Source organism: Etheostoma cragini, chromosome 23, assembly GCF_013103735.1.
Source record: "Etheostoma cragini isolate CJK2018 chromosome 23, CSU_Ecrag_1.0, whole genome shotgun sequence".
Lineage (NCBI taxonomy): Eukaryota > Metazoa > Chordata > Actinopteri > Perciformes > Percidae > Etheostoma > Etheostoma cragini.
Window position 1 is genome coordinate 10666743 of NC_048429.1, and position 19661 is coordinate 10686403.

At 39.3% G+C, this 19661-nt stretch overlaps 2 protein-coding genes across 5 annotated transcripts in view; one reads left to right on the plus strand and one right to left on the minus strand.

Moving 5' to 3' along the window:
* The window catches only part of LOC117938466 (THAP domain-containing protein 5-like), a 135425-nt gene that overhangs the window by 21154 nt on the left and 94610 nt on the right, over positions 1-19661 (minus strand). Inside the window, exon 3 of the mRNA XM_034863097.1 lies at positions 12030-12154. Within this exon, the coding sequence (XP_034718988.1) occupies positions 12030-12064 (35 nt within the window). The 5' untranslated portion in view covers positions 12065-12154. The remainder of the gene's footprint in view (positions 1-12029; positions 12155-19661) is intronic.
* The window catches only part of tfec (transcription factor EC), a 48849-nt gene continuing 33608 nt past the window's right edge, over positions 4421-19661 (plus strand). For all 4 annotated transcript variants that reach the window (XM_034863087.1, XM_034863089.1, XM_034863090.1 and 1 more), the window contains exons 1-2: positions 4421-4593; positions 14959-15202. In XM_034863087.1, the coding sequence (XP_034718978.1) occupies positions 14981-15202 (222 nt within the window). In that variant the 5' untranslated portion in view covers positions 4421-4593; positions 14959-14980. The remainder of the gene's footprint in view (positions 4594-14958; positions 15203-19661) is intronic.

Sequence of the window (19661 nt, forward strand, 5' to 3'; positions counted from 1 at the left end):
AAAGGAAAAGGAAAACGGCCAGATATTTGAAGATATAACACAGGCCCGAAGTAAAACCGAGTTCCTCTCAAGGAAACCTTTGGACAAAGAGTGTACACGTAGGAGAAATTTCAGAGTGTGTCGCTCAAATAATTTGAAGAGAAAAGGGGGAAATATTGATACCCTAATGGTGGTTTGACAAGTAAAAATACAGAGCACAATGAGCTACTCTCTCCCTTTCCATTATGTGCGGCCATAATGAATGCTCAGTGCAGCTGGTGGTGTCCATTCTTTCCTAGGCTCTGCATCAGATCAGACACTCCACCAGTAAGACCTAACCTGTCCTGGGGAGATCAAACGCCTCATTTTATATCACAGCCTTTGCTCCATTCTCTCCACCTCTCGTCTCTCCCGTTGGCCTTGGCTTTGCTGTTTTTTCTCTGTTTCTGCCAGAGTGCCCTGGGTCATAATCTCCACCCATAAATCTAATGTTGAGTGTCAGCTCCCACTGAGTTCACTCACACACTCGCATTCCACACATTCTGTCTATCGAACAATAACAAGATGAGGGAGAGAAATCCCTACGTCATACGTAAATCATAGCCATTTGTCAAATGCAATACATGTTCTTGGATACACTCGAGATTACTGAGGCTGATTTGAGCTCTCCAGACACCATGGAAAATAGTACATTAAAATGTTCAATAATCCCATTCCAGGCTGTCTAGATTGATATAAAGATGAAACAATTAGTCAGTTAATTTGATCGGGAGAAGATTTATTGGCAATAACTTTGATAATTTAGCAAATATGACAAAAAATCACTGTTTTTCTCTGTCTTACAATAGGAACAACACAATAGGAAATCAAATATTTCCTCCCCTCCCCCTTACCCCGCGCACGAGCTGCAGATAGGTTTCCCTCCACTCTATCGTGGGGCTTTGTGGACCGTTTTGGGCTTTAGCGGAAAGGGGGAGGGACTAAGAAGTTGTTGATGTTCACATTTTTTGGCTAAGTCCTGGATCTTCGCAATCCAATCCACGGCACCTTTAATGCGTTTAACACTTTGGATCAGAAGAGTATTTTCTTTTTTCCCCAGTTCTATTTGCACTAGATGTTGGGGAAGAATTTCAAGCTGCTCCTTGCAAGGACTCTTCCTTGCAAGGAGTAAGTACTTAACTGTTGTGGTTTGGGGTTTTGTTTTTATGTTCTTTTTCCCCTTTTTGGTTCTGTTGTCCGGTCTTGTGCTCTCCCTGGTCTTGTGTGTTGGTCCTGTGTTCCCCTGAATGTCTGTATGTTGTGTTTCTTGTTTTATTTTGAAGTTGGGTTTCTGTCTTGTCCTGTCTTTAGTTCTACTTCCTGTGTCTGCCCACTCTTGTGATTACCTGATGTGTTCCACCTGCTTTCTTGCCCTTTTGTCTCCTGCCTCTCGTCACCTCTTTACCTTGTGTATTTAATGTCTGTGCTTCCCTTGTCTCTTGTCAGATCCTTTTGTCCAGTCAGTCTGTCCGGTACTTGTGACGCTGTCATCCTGTCGTCATTCCTCGTGAGTTCTCCCCTGTGTAGTTCACCCTGTTTTTATATCGACTTCCCCTGTACCTACAGTATTTTTAGATTTTTGCTTTAATATTGCCTTTGTTCCCCGGGTTTTTTGGACTGTGTGAATAAAGCCTTTTTGAAGTGCCCTCCTGCCTGCTCCTACTGTGCCTTTTGGTCCTCGTGTATCGTAACAAGGACAGCTGCTTAGAATCAAGCCTTATAATTTTCTTGTAACTGGCAAAGTATCTGGTTTTGGTTTGTCTGTTGTCTCAAACGGCATGTGACAAACAAAATGAGTGTCCTCCCATAACCACAGAGAACTTAAGATATTGGATAATTGGTACATTTCTTATTCTGATGACGTGGAAATGATTAAAGCAGAAAACACAGACAGTGTATCTTCTGTCTTTGTCACAGTGCTCGTAAATGCTCACAGAACGGGAATAAAGAGATCATTTGAGATCAATTATCTCTATTGACCTCTCTACATGTTCGGAGAAAATGTATAAAGTTTTGAGAATGTTGCTACAACGCAGTAAGGATTAAATCTCCACATCTGGCTGATGCCTATGGTTTTATGTAAAGTCGTGGTACATTTGTAGCCATGCTAGTGGCGGCTGGATAGTCCACTACTTTGGTCCAGACTGTTGGAAACCTCAGTTGTACTTTTTGTTTAGTATTAAATATCAAATGTAAGCATACTAAACTACTAAACTAAGATGTTGAACATATGCACCAGGAATTTTTTACTACTCTGCAACTTAAAGTAATAATCTGGAAGATTTCTATTTGAGAAAATGTCTGTTAAGTCACTATTAATCGCTGAATGAGATAACACAATGGTGATTGAGTTTAAGGCCCACCGATAAAAAACGTTGCATTTTCAGATTTATAAAGATGTTAGAATCTCTGGGAAGTGACATCCAAAAACACACCTGCAATTACTGCTTTTCCTCATACAGGAAGTTCCATCCACCAAAGAGTACATGCATGGATCCTACAGGGGCAAACGCACTGCAACTAAAAAACACATGCAAATAGACAAAAAACAAGCAAATTAAGTAATAATCTTCATGAATTTGACAACACAAGCACAACAATTAGCAAACACACTGCAATTACACACAACACAACCAAAAATCCCAATTATAAAGTCCTGCAAATACCATGTTCACAAAGCTACAGTCTCGCTTTGCCAAGACCCTCCTGAAGGCTACCAAACAGCAGTCGGGTATGGTGTGGGAAACCCGCTCTGGTTTAATGGCATTTCTTTGAACCAATCAGAATCATCATGGGCGGTGCTAACCTCCGCACAGAGCCGCTGCAAAATATTTGAGCGAGAGAAAACTCCGATTGGACAGATAGTCTAGCTATCGGTCTCAATTTACCCTGCAGAGATCTGAGGAGCAGTTAATTGTAGTCCTCATTAATACACCAAATTTAAAATTCCTAAATAAAGAAAGAGGAAGGAAACGGAAAATACATGGCAAAATGTCCTGCAGCACCGGAGAAATACCAGATGTGTAACGTCAAGGATACAGAATAAGATTGCTACCGTGTTTCTTTGCTAGCTAACACTAGTTAGCCCATATACGTTACTGAAAAGTAGAACACTTATTAAAAATCAAATAAAAAAATTAGGAACACAAATTATCCATTTTCTTTGACATTGCTTTCCATTTTACGGAAACTGGATGCAGCTGTCTGTTGCATTTGTTTTCGGGGTTTGTGTGCTTTTCTTTTTGCATTGTTTCTATAATTGCAGCGTGTTTATGTATTTGGTTGTGTTGTGTGTATTTGCAGCACGTTTGCTAAATGCTATACACGTGTTGTCAAATGAATGAAGACGATTCCTTAATGTGCTTGTGTTTTGTCTTTTTGCGTGTGTTTTACTAAGTTGCAGTGCGTTTGCCCCGTCGGCCACCGTAGGATCCAAACCACACACACTCCATTGTGTATTTTCACATGCACTTCCATACATAGTGAACACACAGCCATGGCCTTGTCTGCGAGCAGAGGTGTCTCCTCTCTGGCCCCTCAGACACGGTTTGGGTTTTGGCTTGATTAACCACTTAGTTCAGTCTCTCAGACACAAGATTGCAGGGAAAAAGCAAGTAATGAAGTGCTTTTGAATTTGCATTCCTGAGAGCTTTCACAGACGCCTTGATTTCCGTCTGCCTTTGCTGTTTGTTCTTCGTCAAGAGATGTCTGCTATTTTAACGGTAACGCGTAACAAGTGTCCATCCAACTTCCTCCATATTGCTCCCTCATCAACCTAACTGCCATGAACAAACACAATCAACATGCATCTGAAGGGGAATATGAAGGCTTTTTTCTCTCAAATCGTCCCTGATGGATTGTTCATCATTGTCATTATGCAGATTACAGTGTGACCATGAATGCCATATCAGAGCCCTTTTCCTCTGGATTGAAATGTCACCGTTCCATAAAGCTGACCGAAAACACTTGTGTGTTTTGTTGTAAAAGTTGAGCAGCGCAAATCCATTATGGACAAACTGTCTCAAGAACAGCATTTTCAACACTTGAAAGTCAAGCCTTTATTTTTAGTATCAGCCTTGGCAACAATAGCAGAATGTGCACGCTGCATTATCAGCTGAAGTAGCAGCTGTAATTTACCAGGTAAGTACCATAATTTGGTACCGAAAAAGGTAAATCCGACAGCATTTTAAGACTAAAGCTTTTTTTTATAACAATTTCTTTTTGTATTTTTTACATTATTTGATTCATTTATGAGCGACCGTGATTATGTAACACGATGACTTGTCTGAATCTGTGATTATTTATGTCTCCAAAATGGGGCAGTTGACGTAAAAGCTTCCCTTTGCACCCAGCTCCTGGCTGCTAGTGAAAAGAGGAAACACAATTTAGTTTAAATCTGGGTCCCTTTCACTAGTCCATGCTTCCAGAAATATTTAAACATCAATAGGAGGTGGACCAACAAGCAAGTTAATTTTGATAATCTGAAGGTGGATTTAGATAAGATTGGCAGATAGTAGATAAGTAGAGTTACAGTATACCAAGGGGACCTGTCTTCCATAACTTCAAATAAAAAAGGTAATTCTTTTGAGATTCAATTTTTTTCCAAATGCCAAAAATATTGTCCTGCAATTTAAAGTGTGCGGTGGGCTTTTCAAAAGATGCCTTTGCTTATACTGATTTATAGTGATGGAGATAGAAACTTCTCCACAAGCAACATCCTATTTAACAGGAAGTTCTTCAGTGGCAAGTTGGAATGTTATTGGATATCAGGAACACCTTTTTGACTCTTAAATCCATACAGTATATATCTTATTCATAGATATGTAGATATTAAGATTGGGACTAGCAGATTATTACTTGCAGAGAAACTGCATGCTCATCTATAAATCCTTGCCAACTAAAGTTCTATGTAAACCCAAACAAAGGTTTCGATTAGGTTTGTTTGTTTTTTGGAGATTGCAGTGAATGTTTACTATCGTTACCAAACATCTGTAGTCAATATTTTTAATTGTTGTACATTTTCACTTTATTTTCTGACACTGATAACTGGTTTAGAAATCAATGCCATGTAATTACACCTTTTCTGTACTCAGATTCTTTACTTAAGTAGAAGTTGCAATAGTCAAAGTCCTGCATTCAAAATTTGACTAAAGTAAAACTACAAAAGTATTAGGATCAAAAATATAAATAATATATAATATACACTACTGGCCAAAGGTTTGAGGTCACTTAGACATTTGTTTTTGTTAAGCCGGGGCAGCAGTTTTGAGATTAGATTATGTGCTTTGCAAAAAGCTTCTCCAATGTTTTTCTAGTTAGTTTTAAAAAAAAATGATATCAGATTATTGAACAAAATGTGCCTTTGGAACATTGGATGAATGGTTGCTGATAATGGACAATGTATTGCACTAGAGTTTAGCCACCCACCCAGATCAGCTGGTAATCTGTCTATAATGGAGTGATATGGAAATTTGTAAGTGACCCCAAACTTAAGAACAATAGTGTATAATAATATATATGCGTTTGGGCAGCTTGTGAATTTTCCCTTGGGATCAATAATCCGATTGTATAATAATAATAAAAATACTACTAATAATAATACAATAATCTAATTGATCATCTAATCTTTATCCATAATAGTACAACATAATTTATTTGTTGATTTTATTTTGTATTATTAATCTGAATCTGGAAAGTCACTCAAGGTATTAAATACATGTAGGCACAATATTTCCCTTAAATACAGTAGAGTAGAAGAAAAAGTAGCAGAAAATGGAAATACTTAAGTGAAGTGAAAGTAACAAAAAAATTGTACTTAAGTACTTTCCTTCACTGTAAAAAAACCCAACATTCAATAGATATGTATTCCTCAGTTATGCCAGGTCAGGAAATGCCTCTGTAAAAGTCCCATTGCATCCTTAGATTCCAGGCATCACTTTGAGGTGTTGTTCTACCGTTGGCATGTGGAATGGTTGTCTGAGCGCAACTTTGAAAGATCAGAATGACACAGCGGGAAATTATTTAAAGTTCCTCAAGGGGTACTTCCTCTTTTTTGTCACCTGATATTATTTACATTATATAAAGAAAAAAAACCTGTCAACTTCTCTAATCTTGCATCACGGGAATGTTGTTTTCAGAGATATGCGTGTGCTGGTTTGGGGAGGGGGGGAAACCATGTGGACGGATTGAGTTATATGGCAAAGAGGCTGGACATGTGTTAAGGCCTCATAGGACGATGAGTCACTACCAAGATGACGAGATGATGTGTTTTTCTAAAGAAAAAGGAAAAAATGTCTGTTACACATAATCCAGTATTAGATGAATTAATGCATCTGATTGATTTTGGGATACAGGACTTTAAAGGTTTATTACAACTTCAATCACAGATTTCAGTGCTTTGTAAGTCTCTTTTCTTTTTTTTTTTAATCAAAAACGAGCCCAGGTGAAAGAAGTTGTGTCAGTGGTGTGTAGCTGTGTGGTGTGCAATAGCAGATGTGGATGTGTGCAGTGCCACATAGCTGGAGCATGTTTAGAGGATGGGGTGCAAACTTGGAGTAGTGTGCAGCAGAATGGAAGTGTGCAGTGTTACTTTGACTTTTAAATTTATGCACAGGGTACTCCAAGAGTTTTGCAATGGGTGAGGCCACATCTTCTGAGTCATGACTTGTGCGTGACTCAGATGTCATATAGAAACTGAATTTATGACACGCAAGCCCTCTGAAATGTTTGAGGACTTAATTTAATTACATTTTTTAATTTTAGTTTGAAGGGGCGTAAGTTGACATTTCAAGAGGGAAATGCAAGTGTGAGCAATATCTTTTTTTGGAGATGTTGAATGGATGCATACAGCACCATCTTGTGGTAAATCTGTAAACGACAACTTAGATTTTATTTTCATTTCCACAGAAGCGCATTTCCTTAACAATGCCCTGTCCGTTCTTGTTTAAGCTTAATTTACTGGGCTTTTGATTAAATCAATAGTAATATTAATGTCAACCATGTTAACTATTATTAGTCGTGTTAGTATGATAAGGTAAGGTTTAGTTGGTATTTGAACAGTGTGACGGAGAGATGTGTGGAAGAAGAGGTGGGCTGGAGGGAGTAATGTGCTAAAAGATCGTAAACACAGTCTGCTCGGAGGGCTGACTTCAAAGTGAGACTGTGGTAACCTCCTCTCAGCGGTGGCGCACACCCTTGACCGATGAAAAGCAAAAGTAAATGTTCATCCACGGTCTACAGCCTCTTCCTAAAACCACTCTTTGAAGTCACAAAATGGATCTGATTGACTTGTGAAGTGAAGACACATCTAATGGATAGAATAGAATTATATTTGACAATGCACATGCATGCTGCATGTGTTTCTTCCACAGTTTAGGCCTAATTACATTGCAAATACGCATTTTGAAGCTCCCCTCTTCCTACGTTTGTACACACTGGGTACCCACAATGCAGTAGGACTTAAAGACTAAGATATAACAGCTTTGGTCATGCTTGCAATTTCAGCAGTCAGCACATTTTTGTGACAGGTGAGAGGTATATGTGTATGGTCATGTAGACTTGTTTCTTACGGTTCAGGATACTTCCATTTGAATTATATGTAATGCAGCAAGCTTGTTCAAGGTGAAGAAAATGACCATTTGTATTGTTTGTGAGGCAAGGCAAGGCAAGGCAAGGCAGCTTTATTTGTAGAGTAAAAATTTCAGCAACAGGGCAATTCAAAGTGCTTTACATAAAAAGATAAAAAAATTAAAGTTATGGTGCAGCACAAGAAATTAAACATTAAAGAACAGTTAACAACAGTGAAAATAAAATACGAAAACAAAAGTTACATTGCAGTATAAGAAATTAAACATTAAAGAGTAGTTAAAAATATATTTAAAAAAAACATGAAAACATAAAAGCAGATAAAATAGCAGATTTTAGGCTGCTAGTATTGGACAGTGTATAAGCCGCTGCCCCACACACGTTATCAGGGTGCAATAACCATTATGTGGAAACTTTGTTGACCAATAAGGTAGGGAGTCTATACAGGCAGAAGCATATGTCAGATATTATCTGTTAAAGAATATTGTAAATATCATATCAAAATGGCATACTTGCTTGTACTTCATGTACCTACACTACTTGTACTACTTGACTTCATGGAGACTTAATAGAATATAAAATGTTAAGAATTAACATGGAAGTTTGTCATGTGAGCATCTGCGATCGATATTCACAAAGTTCAAGGGATCTAAAAATGTCAAAAACATGTATTTATCTTTTTTGTTTATGTTCCATGTGATGACACATCATCACCAGTTTCGTATTTAGTAAGGAAATAAAAGTTAATCATACACACTATCATAAACCAGTCTGTTTTTTAGGCATAATTAGAATATATGCACATGTAGGACTTAACATTGGTTTTCCTCTAGTTTGTAGGGCTTGCATACTATGTGGCTTTATCCCAGACATACATGTACCTGCCTGTCTTATCCCCAGCGGGGACTCAAGCGGTCCTGTTCAAAATCCTGTTTTGGCCTCAAAGATCATCTAATATATGAGATTACCTGCTGTAATATGATATACCAGAGAGGCACACTCAGATGGAAATAGGGCTAATGTAAATTTTGAGTTTTAATTCGGTTAATCCTTAAAAGAGCAAGTCAAATTTAGTCACAGTTGTGCACAGGCAACAGTTGAGAAGTAAGCTTGAGTGTGAAGTGTCTGAATAGGCACTTTTGTTGATGTAATATGAGTGTCTTATCAGTACCCCTGGACCTCTTCAGTGCAGCTTATAACACTTTAATGGAACTAAAGTAACAAGTTAAACTAAAGTGGTATATTAAAATATGAAGAAAAACAATGACCATACACATTTTGCATGGCTTCTCCAACAAGTTAGTTCATATCAAAGCCATATTTAAGTTTGGAATAAGAGCAAACAGTCGAGGGACAGCTAAACCACACATGTTTAAATCACTGCTCTTAATGGTGACCCTAAGGTCTTTACACAAACTGAACACACTCTGTAATAATGACCTTGTGTGAGGGCGTATATGGTAAGAAGACTTTGCCGGTGTGATCAGTGATAGAGGCTGGATCTCCTGTGTGTCTGAGCTCCTCATCATTATCGTGGCTCGCTGACTCATGTCTTGAGCACAGGGAACAAAACTCTCGCGGCGGCCTTGTTCCAGACGCAATGGGACGCCGGGACGGACAATAAGAGAGAATTAGCGCTGAAAAAAGCAAGTAAATAGGTGCTTCAATACATGACAGCCCAGCAACAAAGAAAACTGGATGAGAGGGAGAGTGAGAGAGAAAGAGAGGCTAGAGAGAGAGAGAGGCCTTGATGAAAATAAATAGTGGAGCTCAAAGGGAGGCAAGGGTTGAGCGGATTGGAGGTGATGATGAGTGGAGAGCTGTACAAAGTAGTACATCTATGGGAAATGTTTTAATGAGGCAGACGGTGGTGTGTGTGTGTGTGTGTGTGTATGTGTGTGTGTGTGTGTGTGTGTGTGTGTTTGTGGGTGTATGTGTGTGTATTAAGTCATCTGTGAAACAGACACTCTTAAAATCCTCAGCAATGATACTCCAAACTTCCTGTCTCCAGGTGGTTGGTTTAGGATTTGAGAAAGTGGACAGACGGACAGACAAACAGATAGATAAATAGAACTACAGATGGAAATTTAAAGATTATTGTTTTGGTACTATACGCCTTTATATTTGACAGGACAGCTGAAGATATGTAAGGAGAGAGAGGGGGAATGACACGCAGCAAAGGGCCGCAGGTTGGAGTCGAACCCCGGCCTGCTGCGGCGAAGACTAAACCTCTAGATATGGGAACCTGCTCTACCAACTGAGCTATCCAGGTGCCCAGAGAAAGAAATGTCCTTTCAATATTGTTGGATGTGATGAAAAGCATCAAAAAGTCAGTTAATCCTAAAAAAAAAAAAAAAAGACTCAACACAAAGTGGAAATCTTTCCATGATAACAGCGTTTAGACTAATGCCGTGAAGAGTATTTGCTCCAGAAATCCAAAATTAGGTATTTGACCAATAAATTAAATAAACTTGCAAATTGCAAACCGTCGTTGCTGCGAATTATCAGTGAAACTAGACAAGGTCAAAAGATTTATTAAAGTGAATAATACTACACAACATTAGAGGACGTGTATAAGATCTGAATGTTGGACAGCCACAGCATTTTTGCTGATTGTAGCTAGTCCTGCTGCTAAACACACCTGCTGAGGACAGACAGATGTCCCAGGGACCCAAATAATGAAAACAATTTACTTCTTTCTCTTTTCAATTCTCTTTCTAAATTTCACTTCCTGATTAAACACTCAAAGAAAGTTGCTTTAAGAAAATCATGACTATTGTTTAAATGTTGTTGGAAAGTACTGTTTGTCCCCAGTTTTGGCAGCTCTCTGGCTTGTGGTGAGTTAGGCAGCTGCAAGCTAGTTCCCACGCTGAACCCAATAGATAGCTGTTTTTACTATAATATATCACCAATCAAGAGAGTTTTTTCACTGGTGACACACAGAAGAAATCGGATCACAGAAACTGTGACGCAGGCCTGCAGCCAAATGTAAATAAGTGTGAGCAGCGCAGCGGCTCCAAGGCTTTGTAAATCTTCTCTATGTTTAGAGCAGCAGGAGGCCTTTAGGTCTAATGTCAGATCTCAGTTCTGAGTCAAAAAGGCTGAAATAGGAGTACCGCCGGGAATAATATGCGGGTTCAGCACATCGTGGCCACACTGTAGCGTTACATGGCCATTCAAATCAACAGTGAGCCTCGTTAACTGAGATAAGCTAATTAAGGTGGAGGAGAGGACACCTGACATTCTGAAGGCAAGCTTCCTGGATGGGACTTACACTAAACAAGGAGTAGGCCTTGATCTAGAATCATAAGTTATGTCCTAAGAGGTGTCTTTCTAAGGTAATGAAATTATCTATTAAGAACCAATTTAAATTGCCACCAAGACATTATATTATGTTATATAGAACATTGTTTTAGTTGAGTTTATTTCGTTTACCACAAAGAATTTTAATTCTGCCTCTTGCAAATCTACCAACAGTGCATTATATTATCCCTCTCTTATAACACTGTCTGTGTGTATGATGTGAAACAATGAACACAGGGTCAGTGTTAGATCTGCATTTAACAGGTGGTTATAGGTATAAACTGTACGTGTGTGGCTTTCACTGTCAACTCCAGGGAAACTGAATGAATGATGAGGAGTGGGTGGTTTAACCTAAAGTTATTATAATAATCATGTGTTCACCGTTCATACAAAAGCTCACACAGACCTTAAACCCAGGTTGGGAAATGCAGTCAAGCAATAATCCATGCGTCAATGAAGTGGTCTACCGCAGGTACACATTACATCTCTGACCCCGAGCCATTTCCACTAAATACACACTTTACGGGTTAGCATTAGAGCCGGAGAAGCTGGGTGACAAAAACCTAGTTGAGGGGCATTACCTATAAAACACTCTTTGTGTGTTAGGCCAGTTCCTTGTTATTTGAGAAAGATGCCTTGCTCATGGGCTAACAGAGAAGCTCACAAACCGCAGACAAAGACTTGGGTTCATCCCACACAGACAAAGCACTTGTTCCAAATTAGCATTTTTTGAGGAATGCAGCTACAAAACCCTATCTCGACATTTACAAAAGTTTTCTCATGCCCATGTCATCTACACATTTTTACACAGTGCCAGCCGAATTCCGCAGCAAAAGGTATTCTGGAATGTTGGCGACAGAATAAAAGGCAATTAAGCACTGTTTGCACCATGCTTGGACAGCCAGGCAGTTGTATGCCTTGCCAATTAACCTCCCGCATAAGGAGAGAGAAGGAGAAAGAAAGCAATCTAGACTCCAAGACATTTTCTTTGTGTTCAATCAGTTCTGCATTGTAGCAAATGTATAAATCTCCTATTTTACATGTATTCTCTATTAGCACTCCTATGGCAGTGACAGCTAATTTGCACTCAAACATTGCAATTTAGATATAAAGTACTTACTTACTTCATACTTGCGCCCTTGGCTCCCCCTGGGGCCATTGGCTTTCGAGGATTTCTTCCCCATCGTAACCACTTCTGGGTATGTTTTTCCAGGGCATTCCAGCTGTGGCTCGTCACCTTGATTTCAGCCTTCAACAAAGAAATTAAGTGGAATGCTTGAACTTTTCATGTCTCTTTCGAAGGCTTGAAAAATAACTGAGAGATGTCTGAATTCATTTAGTTAATTAAAAGCACACAGCAAAGCAATGCATGTGATGCATGCAATAAAAATGTTATATTTGTACTGCCTATTTTCCATTTTAATTTCCCGTCTCAGACTTGAGCCTCTTTTGCCCATGACTGTATTCACTGACATGATATTCATGTCACAACAAAACTGGCACTACCACCGTAGTAATACATTTAAAATAAATTAAAATTAAAAATGTTTTCCAAGAAAATACCCTTTTAGCTGAGTGGGAATCATCAACAATTCATTTAAAAGGATGCTGGTTTCCCTGTTAATGCCTCTGGTTTGTATGGTTGGCAGGAATGCTTTTCCAATCAAATTAGATTTTATGTATATATCAACTGATTCTGATTATGTCACAGCCTCCAAGATGCTTTGATCTGTGGCATGCTGCCTGTTGTTACTACAGCCACACATCAACCAACTTTGGCCATCCATTCACTTCATGACGGAAATATTAAAATTGTATATAATTAAATCCAATGAGGGGTCATTTAATCATGTCACAAATAAACTCCAACAAGATACTAGTGCCACTAACTGAATAGATTTGAGAGAAAGGAAAGTGAATAATTTCCAGAACACTAAAATAGCTAGAAGGAAAAGTATTCTATTAGAAATAAAGTCTGACAGCAGACATTAAGGTTCAGTCCAAAAAGACGCTAAAGCAAAGCCTTAGTTACTGTACTTTTGAGAATCCACTATTGCTAAATACATCAGCTGAAGGCAATTAAAAGATTCTGCTTTATAAAGTTAGAGAGAAGATACATGACAGACATCAGACCCTGTGACTAATTTGCTAATGAAGCCAAAAATGTGTTCCTTTAATATTGCTAAACAATACTTTCCAGCTTTCAAGATTAGCAATAACTACCACTATGGTAACCATTGTAATCAGCTCTCTAGCTGTCTCTCAGCTGTCTAAAGTTCCACGTTCCACTTCCAGGATTGCTCCGTTGCCAACGGAAATTCCGATTTCACTAATTTTAAGCCGGATATCCAATATCTTTGCGTTAATATTTTAAACTCTGGTCGATTATGAGGACTACGGTTAACATTTTCTCAGATATCTAAAAGGTAAATCAATGCAGTTAGCTGAAGTATCTGTCCGATCTAAGTTTTTTGTGGCAGGACTAAAACAACATTTGAATAACAGTGTCACATTAAGTTACAATCTCAAATTTTGAACAAAAAAATGGAATCGTTGGTCCTGCCATGCCCCCATGTCACGTCTGGTCGGCTTGCCAAGCGGGAAAAAACAAACATGTAGCCTGCATGTAGGTATTAAGAGAACTTTACTCTACCACCACTCCAGTGGAGGTGCTAATGAGCTAGATTACTACACACATAGTAGCAGAAGACCAGCTACCCACACCCACACACACACACACACACACAGCAAGCATTACTGCGAAGCCTCCAACTGAGCTTGAAGACGTAAATGTGACGTGAGGAACCTGTCCGAAAGTTGTAAATATTCTTGTAGTTGTACCATAGAGAAATCTCAATCATTCCCTATCTTGAGCAAAAACGGAGAGCAAAAAAAAAACAGGAGTGAGTCGGTTCATTCTCCCGGTTCGGTGACACAACTCGGGTTAATTAACTGCCTCTTCTGTCAGTTTGTCAACGCTAGGCCTAGTGTTGAAGTGCTGCCAGTCAACTTCATTTTACTTAGCTACTGCCAGTCAACTGTAGACATGCAGGACACCCATCAACATAACGTGAACCCCCTTCCTCTTTCACTGAAGTAGGAGGTAATTGAAGTAATTTAGATTTCCAGTGAGTTGACAACATTTGCATGTCAACAAAAAAGCATGACAAACATGGCAGTTATCTGTGTGGTATAATCTCAAGTGTTTGGAAATAGTTTGTTAAGACACTTAATTGTTCAGAGAAGACTATGGGCATTGCTTTTTTTTGTTGTTGTGAAATTTAATGGCATCTTCTTTGAAGAAGACTGCAGTTACAAAAGAGAAACTAGATGGCAGTTATTTTGCATAAGTTTCCAATCGACTAAAGATGTGTTATTGTTAAATTCTGTTGGTAATAAATCTTTTAAATTTGACAATGTAGTGTGGTAACTGCGAGCAAATGTCAGATATTATAGTGCATAAAAGTCTAGTCTAAAAACGACATAGTAACCTGTGCTTTAAAAAAGAAAAAAAGTAAAAATCGAGACTTGAATCAAACCATGACCTTAGAATGGAAAATGTAATCTAATCACAAATTTGGAAAATTGTGACACCCCTATCTTCAAACAAACACATGTTCCACCAAAACAAGTTCCTTCCCGAGGCTATTTTGCAGAGGCGCCGTAGCTATGTATGTCGCTTAGTGGCGCCCAAGACTATTGTGATTGGTTTAAAGAAATGCCAATAAACCAGAGCACGTTTTTCTCCCATCTCGGAATGCTGTGTGGACTCGCTAGACCCTCCTTTGCTGTGCTGTGGAGGAAGGTCTGGCAACAGACTAGTCTAAAGTAACTGCGGGAACACAATTTCTTTTTACTAATGATGATAAACGCTTGCAAATGCACGCATCTACCAGTCCATCTCCCTTCTACCCTTTCCTCAACAGTCATTAACAAATTCAAGAATACCTTAGAATTGTATTTGTACATTTTAAAGTTAATAAAGATAATGTAATAGTTCCAATACATAACTTGTTGATGTACTGACCAATTTCTTTGTTTTTTGTTGCTTAGATCTACTTCCGGGTTGCTAGAAATGTTCCAGTCGTGCTCCGGCCCAGACAACCAATGGGAGATTAGTCACAGAGATCACGGGCAGGGTTTTTATGAGTCTGGACAACATCCACACAGCTGGCCTCAGTTGTGCAGCCCTCGGCCCAGCCGCACTGTTCCTTATTCCTTCTCTCAGCATACTTATGATGGATCCTACACCAGTGCACACATGCCTGTTTGGTGCCAATCCCAAAACCCATGGACGGTAGGTAGCCACCACAGAATATTATGGTAACACTGCATAAATCAGAAATCAGAATCAAAGTATTCATATCAATAAGACAGTCTATAGTCATGCTAGCAACTTGGTGACGCTGTACGGAAGTTATTCGAGCTAAATGTCAGCATGCTAACATGCTCAGAATGACGTTAACATGTAATGTTTACCGTGGTGAACATCTTTAGTTTAGTATGTTAGCATACTGTTACTTGGTAATTAGCACTAAACAGAAAGTACAGCTGAGGTTGAGGGCGGGTGAGGGGGGGCAAGGGGCAGTTGTGTCCCAGTGGCAGAGTGGTTGCCTGCCAGTGGGAAGGTTGGTGGTTTGATCCCTGGCCCTGCAGTCCCATGTCAAAGTGTCCTTGGGCAAGACACTGAACTCCGAGTTGCTCCCGATGCTGCGCCTTCGGAGTGTAAATGTGTGTGAGTGTTTATCTGGTGAGCAGGTGGCACCTTGTACGGCAGCCTCGGCCACAGTGTATGAACGAGTGTGAAAGGTTCTATATAAAAGTGCCTTGAGTGGTTTTGAGACTAGTAAAGCGCTATATAAGAAAAGTCCATTTGCAGGTTTTTTGGTCATAAACCAACTAAACCAAAGTTGACACAAAAATTTGAATCTGGACGCGATGATAGCACAAGATGAATAGTTAAGAGTTGTTGATATATGTCACTCTTAACCAAAGCATTGGCCATGTGGCTAGCATGGAACAATGGGTAAACTGAAAGACACATGTCAGACACTTACATAATGTATCTAAGATTCATTTGCATTTGTGTTTTATTCACATATTTTGTATTCATATTAATGTGTTAAAACCCAATGATCATTAAAGGACTCTATAATGATCCACTTCCACTGATGATATTATGATCAGCATGTACCCCTATCTTCTCTGTTAATTAACTGGTCTCCAAATAGCTGCCACATATCCACTATAGCTTTGTTTTTTTAAGTGTATTGCTCTTCCTTTGTTCTCACAATCTCTTTACATTACACTGCATTTATATGGTGCCCAGACAAAGAACTGGGATCACAATGTAAACAACTGTAAACAGTTTAAAAGAGATCCACCATCATTGTGAGTTTTTCCTATCCACACACTTCTCCTAATGGCCCACTTTTCACCACAGGTATATAATCGCTAGACTGAAGAAATCAAATGTATCAGCTCTTATGTATATGAAACCCAACCAGGTCGTAAACACAGCGGGCCTTCTGCCTATGAAGAACATCAATGACACATTGTTACTCATCACTGTTGTTTAGAGGCCTATGAATGAAAAAGGTTAATGAAACAGGGCTTTTAGAGTGAAAATCACTGTAAGGCTTGCTTTTTTTTTTTTTTATTAGTCTGCTCGCTGATAGTCTGATATATACCAGCCTGATTGTAACTATATTGCTGTTGTTCACACACAACAGGAACCATTTGAATGAACTGTGTGTTTTAGGGGGTATTTCTTTGGTATTCAATCACTAGGGATTGTAGCACCATTGCCCAGGCAACTGAAAACCCCACACAATGTGCTGACAGATCACTGAGCCATAACTGGCCACTGCAATTACTGTATGCCATTCAATGCATGTGTATCTATGTGCTCTTGCATATATGCAAGATTGCACGAAGATTGCAGACCTCATCTGGGACTTTAAAAAATCTGATCTATTTTCCTGCTTTGCTTTGATGCAAAAGTGCGACTGAATTTTGAATGTTTCGAATACGTTGGGGATATTGTGAAATGAGCCAAATGACTAGCAGATTGGCAGATGTGTCTCTTAGGCTTTAGAAAGGGAATTCCTGGAAGAGAGATATGAATCAGACTATCAGAGGAGGAGGAACAAAAAACATCCCTACATTAGATGGATGACGGATTTACTTCAAAGCATTGTTGCATTATGTTTTCTGTCTTCTCTAGGAGGCCTTTCATGTGCTAAAGTTGGTCTTGTGTGTCATGTGTGTGTTTCTGTGCCTTAGCAAATGCATGTGTTGGTGCATGTGAGTCGATACCGGCCTCCAGGTACAGGCTGCCTTCTTCAATACCTGAGGAAGAGAGGTTGTCTCAACATAATTGCCTCCATGAAATAAAATCGAATTAGTTGAAAATCTGCTAACGTGTCGCTGGTTTTCAAATTTGAAAATAGCACTACAAGGTACTTTTCAGGCAAATCAACTGATAGTGTCCCAAAATATCAATCATCATCCCAAAATTCAAACCACGGAAGCCCCCTCATTCTGGATTATATATGAATAATGTCAGCATTCATGAAAATAATGCTCAAAATTCAGTATACCGGATTCTTAATATATGACAGACGTGTTCCAAACTGCAGGCAAAACATACCTCATGCCAAACAAGATTTCAATCCTGAATGCAGGATTTAGTAAGTATCATTAATCAGCCACACAGGACCCTGAAACAAGATTTATTTTTTTCAGAAAATTATTTATTTCCTGAAACACTAAAGGCATAATAACATGATGAAGCCTGATGGCATTGCTTGAAAACCAGTCTATTTAGTTCCAAGTGTTTCAATATATGGAAGTCTTCTTTTCAGGGGATACATAGCAAAATTGCAATTTCGTGGGTTCTGTATGATAAAAAGTGCTTTTTATACACTGTTCTGAGTCTACTATATGAAACTGCACGAATAGTGTGGTGTTAGGCCAGTGGTATGTTTCAAATCTGGTGTGTTCTTAAACTGTTATCATATTCAGCATTGCAAGTAATACTACAACTCAAGGTTTGTTTGTCTAATATCCATGGCAGAGTCTGTGAGTCACAGTGGAGAGAGACAAACACAACTTTAGTGTGATGTTGGATGGCAAAGGAAGCCATGCAAAAATGCTCACAAATTCAGTTTGCTCTGCTTGTACACACTGTAGCATAAAAGACAAATGCAGTGGTTTGACTGTCATTTTGTCTGCGCAAACACACTCAGTTCAATCTCACAGAACACCAAGACATGAAACAAGCGGAATGCGTGAGACACGGAGAGAGCACAGAAAAAGGGTGTCAGGGCAGCAGGGACCTTAGCAGGCCAAAACCTGGGAGAGCAGCAGTGATTGGTTTGGACCACCCATCTGGACTGGCTGAGCGCCTTCGGCTGGCTGGACCGCTGTTTGCCACGATGGACTGCACGGATGAGTGAATGGAGGGATAGAAACAGACAGAAGTCCCGTGTAATGATTCAGATTGATGGAACAACGTGCTGGAAACAACAAGACACACATGCTATCACCAGCAAACGCTCGCAATTACGGATCATTCCATATACAGTGTATAAGTTCAGCAAGGCTCAGGCTCAGTTCATCGTCATGTGTTGTTCACGTCTCCCAACATAAAACTCTAAAACAACTAAAAAATGTAGGTATGTTAACCATAACTTGTAAATGAATTGTATTATAAAATACACACACTGAATAATGCAATTTTACTTTTTAGATATACTGTGTCGCCTAGATCCACTTAGAATCCATTTCCAGCACAGTAGCGATTGTAAGATCACACAATTGGCAAAGAGAGAGAAGTTAGACTGATGTACAGTATATTGGCTAATTAGATCAGTCTAGAAAATGCTAATTGTTAACTAGCATCTAAAAGTTTAGGACTTTTTTTGAATTATTACAGGTTGACTGCACTGAACCTGTTTTCGATGCTTTCTGCATGCTCAACTAGCAGTCTGATTTACACAGCAGAGGCCCACTTTAAATGAAATTAGCTAATCAAATGAAGCCTCAGACTTAAATTGTGTTTTCTATTTGACCTGAAAAAGTCTCCCTGAAAGGACAACAGTCACTTGATTTTTTAGTTCACCCCTACAAAAGCTCAAATGTTATGTACTACAGTTAGAAAGCTAATTAAAGAGGCTTTCTTGAAGTTGTTTCATTTGGAACTGTCATTAACATGCATAAAGGAAACACTAGCCCCTTTCACACAGAAATTGGGCAAGGTCTGCTGTTATGCCATCTTTGTTTAATATCACAGAACCAAGCACATGTCACCTCAGTGTGGGATTTCATAAGATCGCTGGCATTCTGGGAGAAAAAGAGGCTCGTTGTGTACCACAACAGCGTCTGCGTCTACTGGTTTAGTGTGTGTTAGCCGATCCAAATTGTTAATCAACCAAGCTTACCCAACCCAACTCACAAATTCATTCAATATACTGGCACAGTTATCATTAGAGAGAAGGTCAGAGGTAGCTGCAGTGCCCGTGTGTGTATCTATTCAAGAGAGGGAGAGAGCGAGTGGAATGCAATGTTTCTTTAAGTTATTAAATAATTATTAATAAGTGTGGATACTTGGAACGCTGCTTAATCACTTTTGGGCCCTCCTGCGGGTCGAATTGTGCATTGTACAGCATGTAGTCCCGCCATTCCTGCTGAATCGGGTTTGCTCTTACGGCTTTGTGACTACCTACGCTGCAGCTTAAAGGTGCATCAACCCT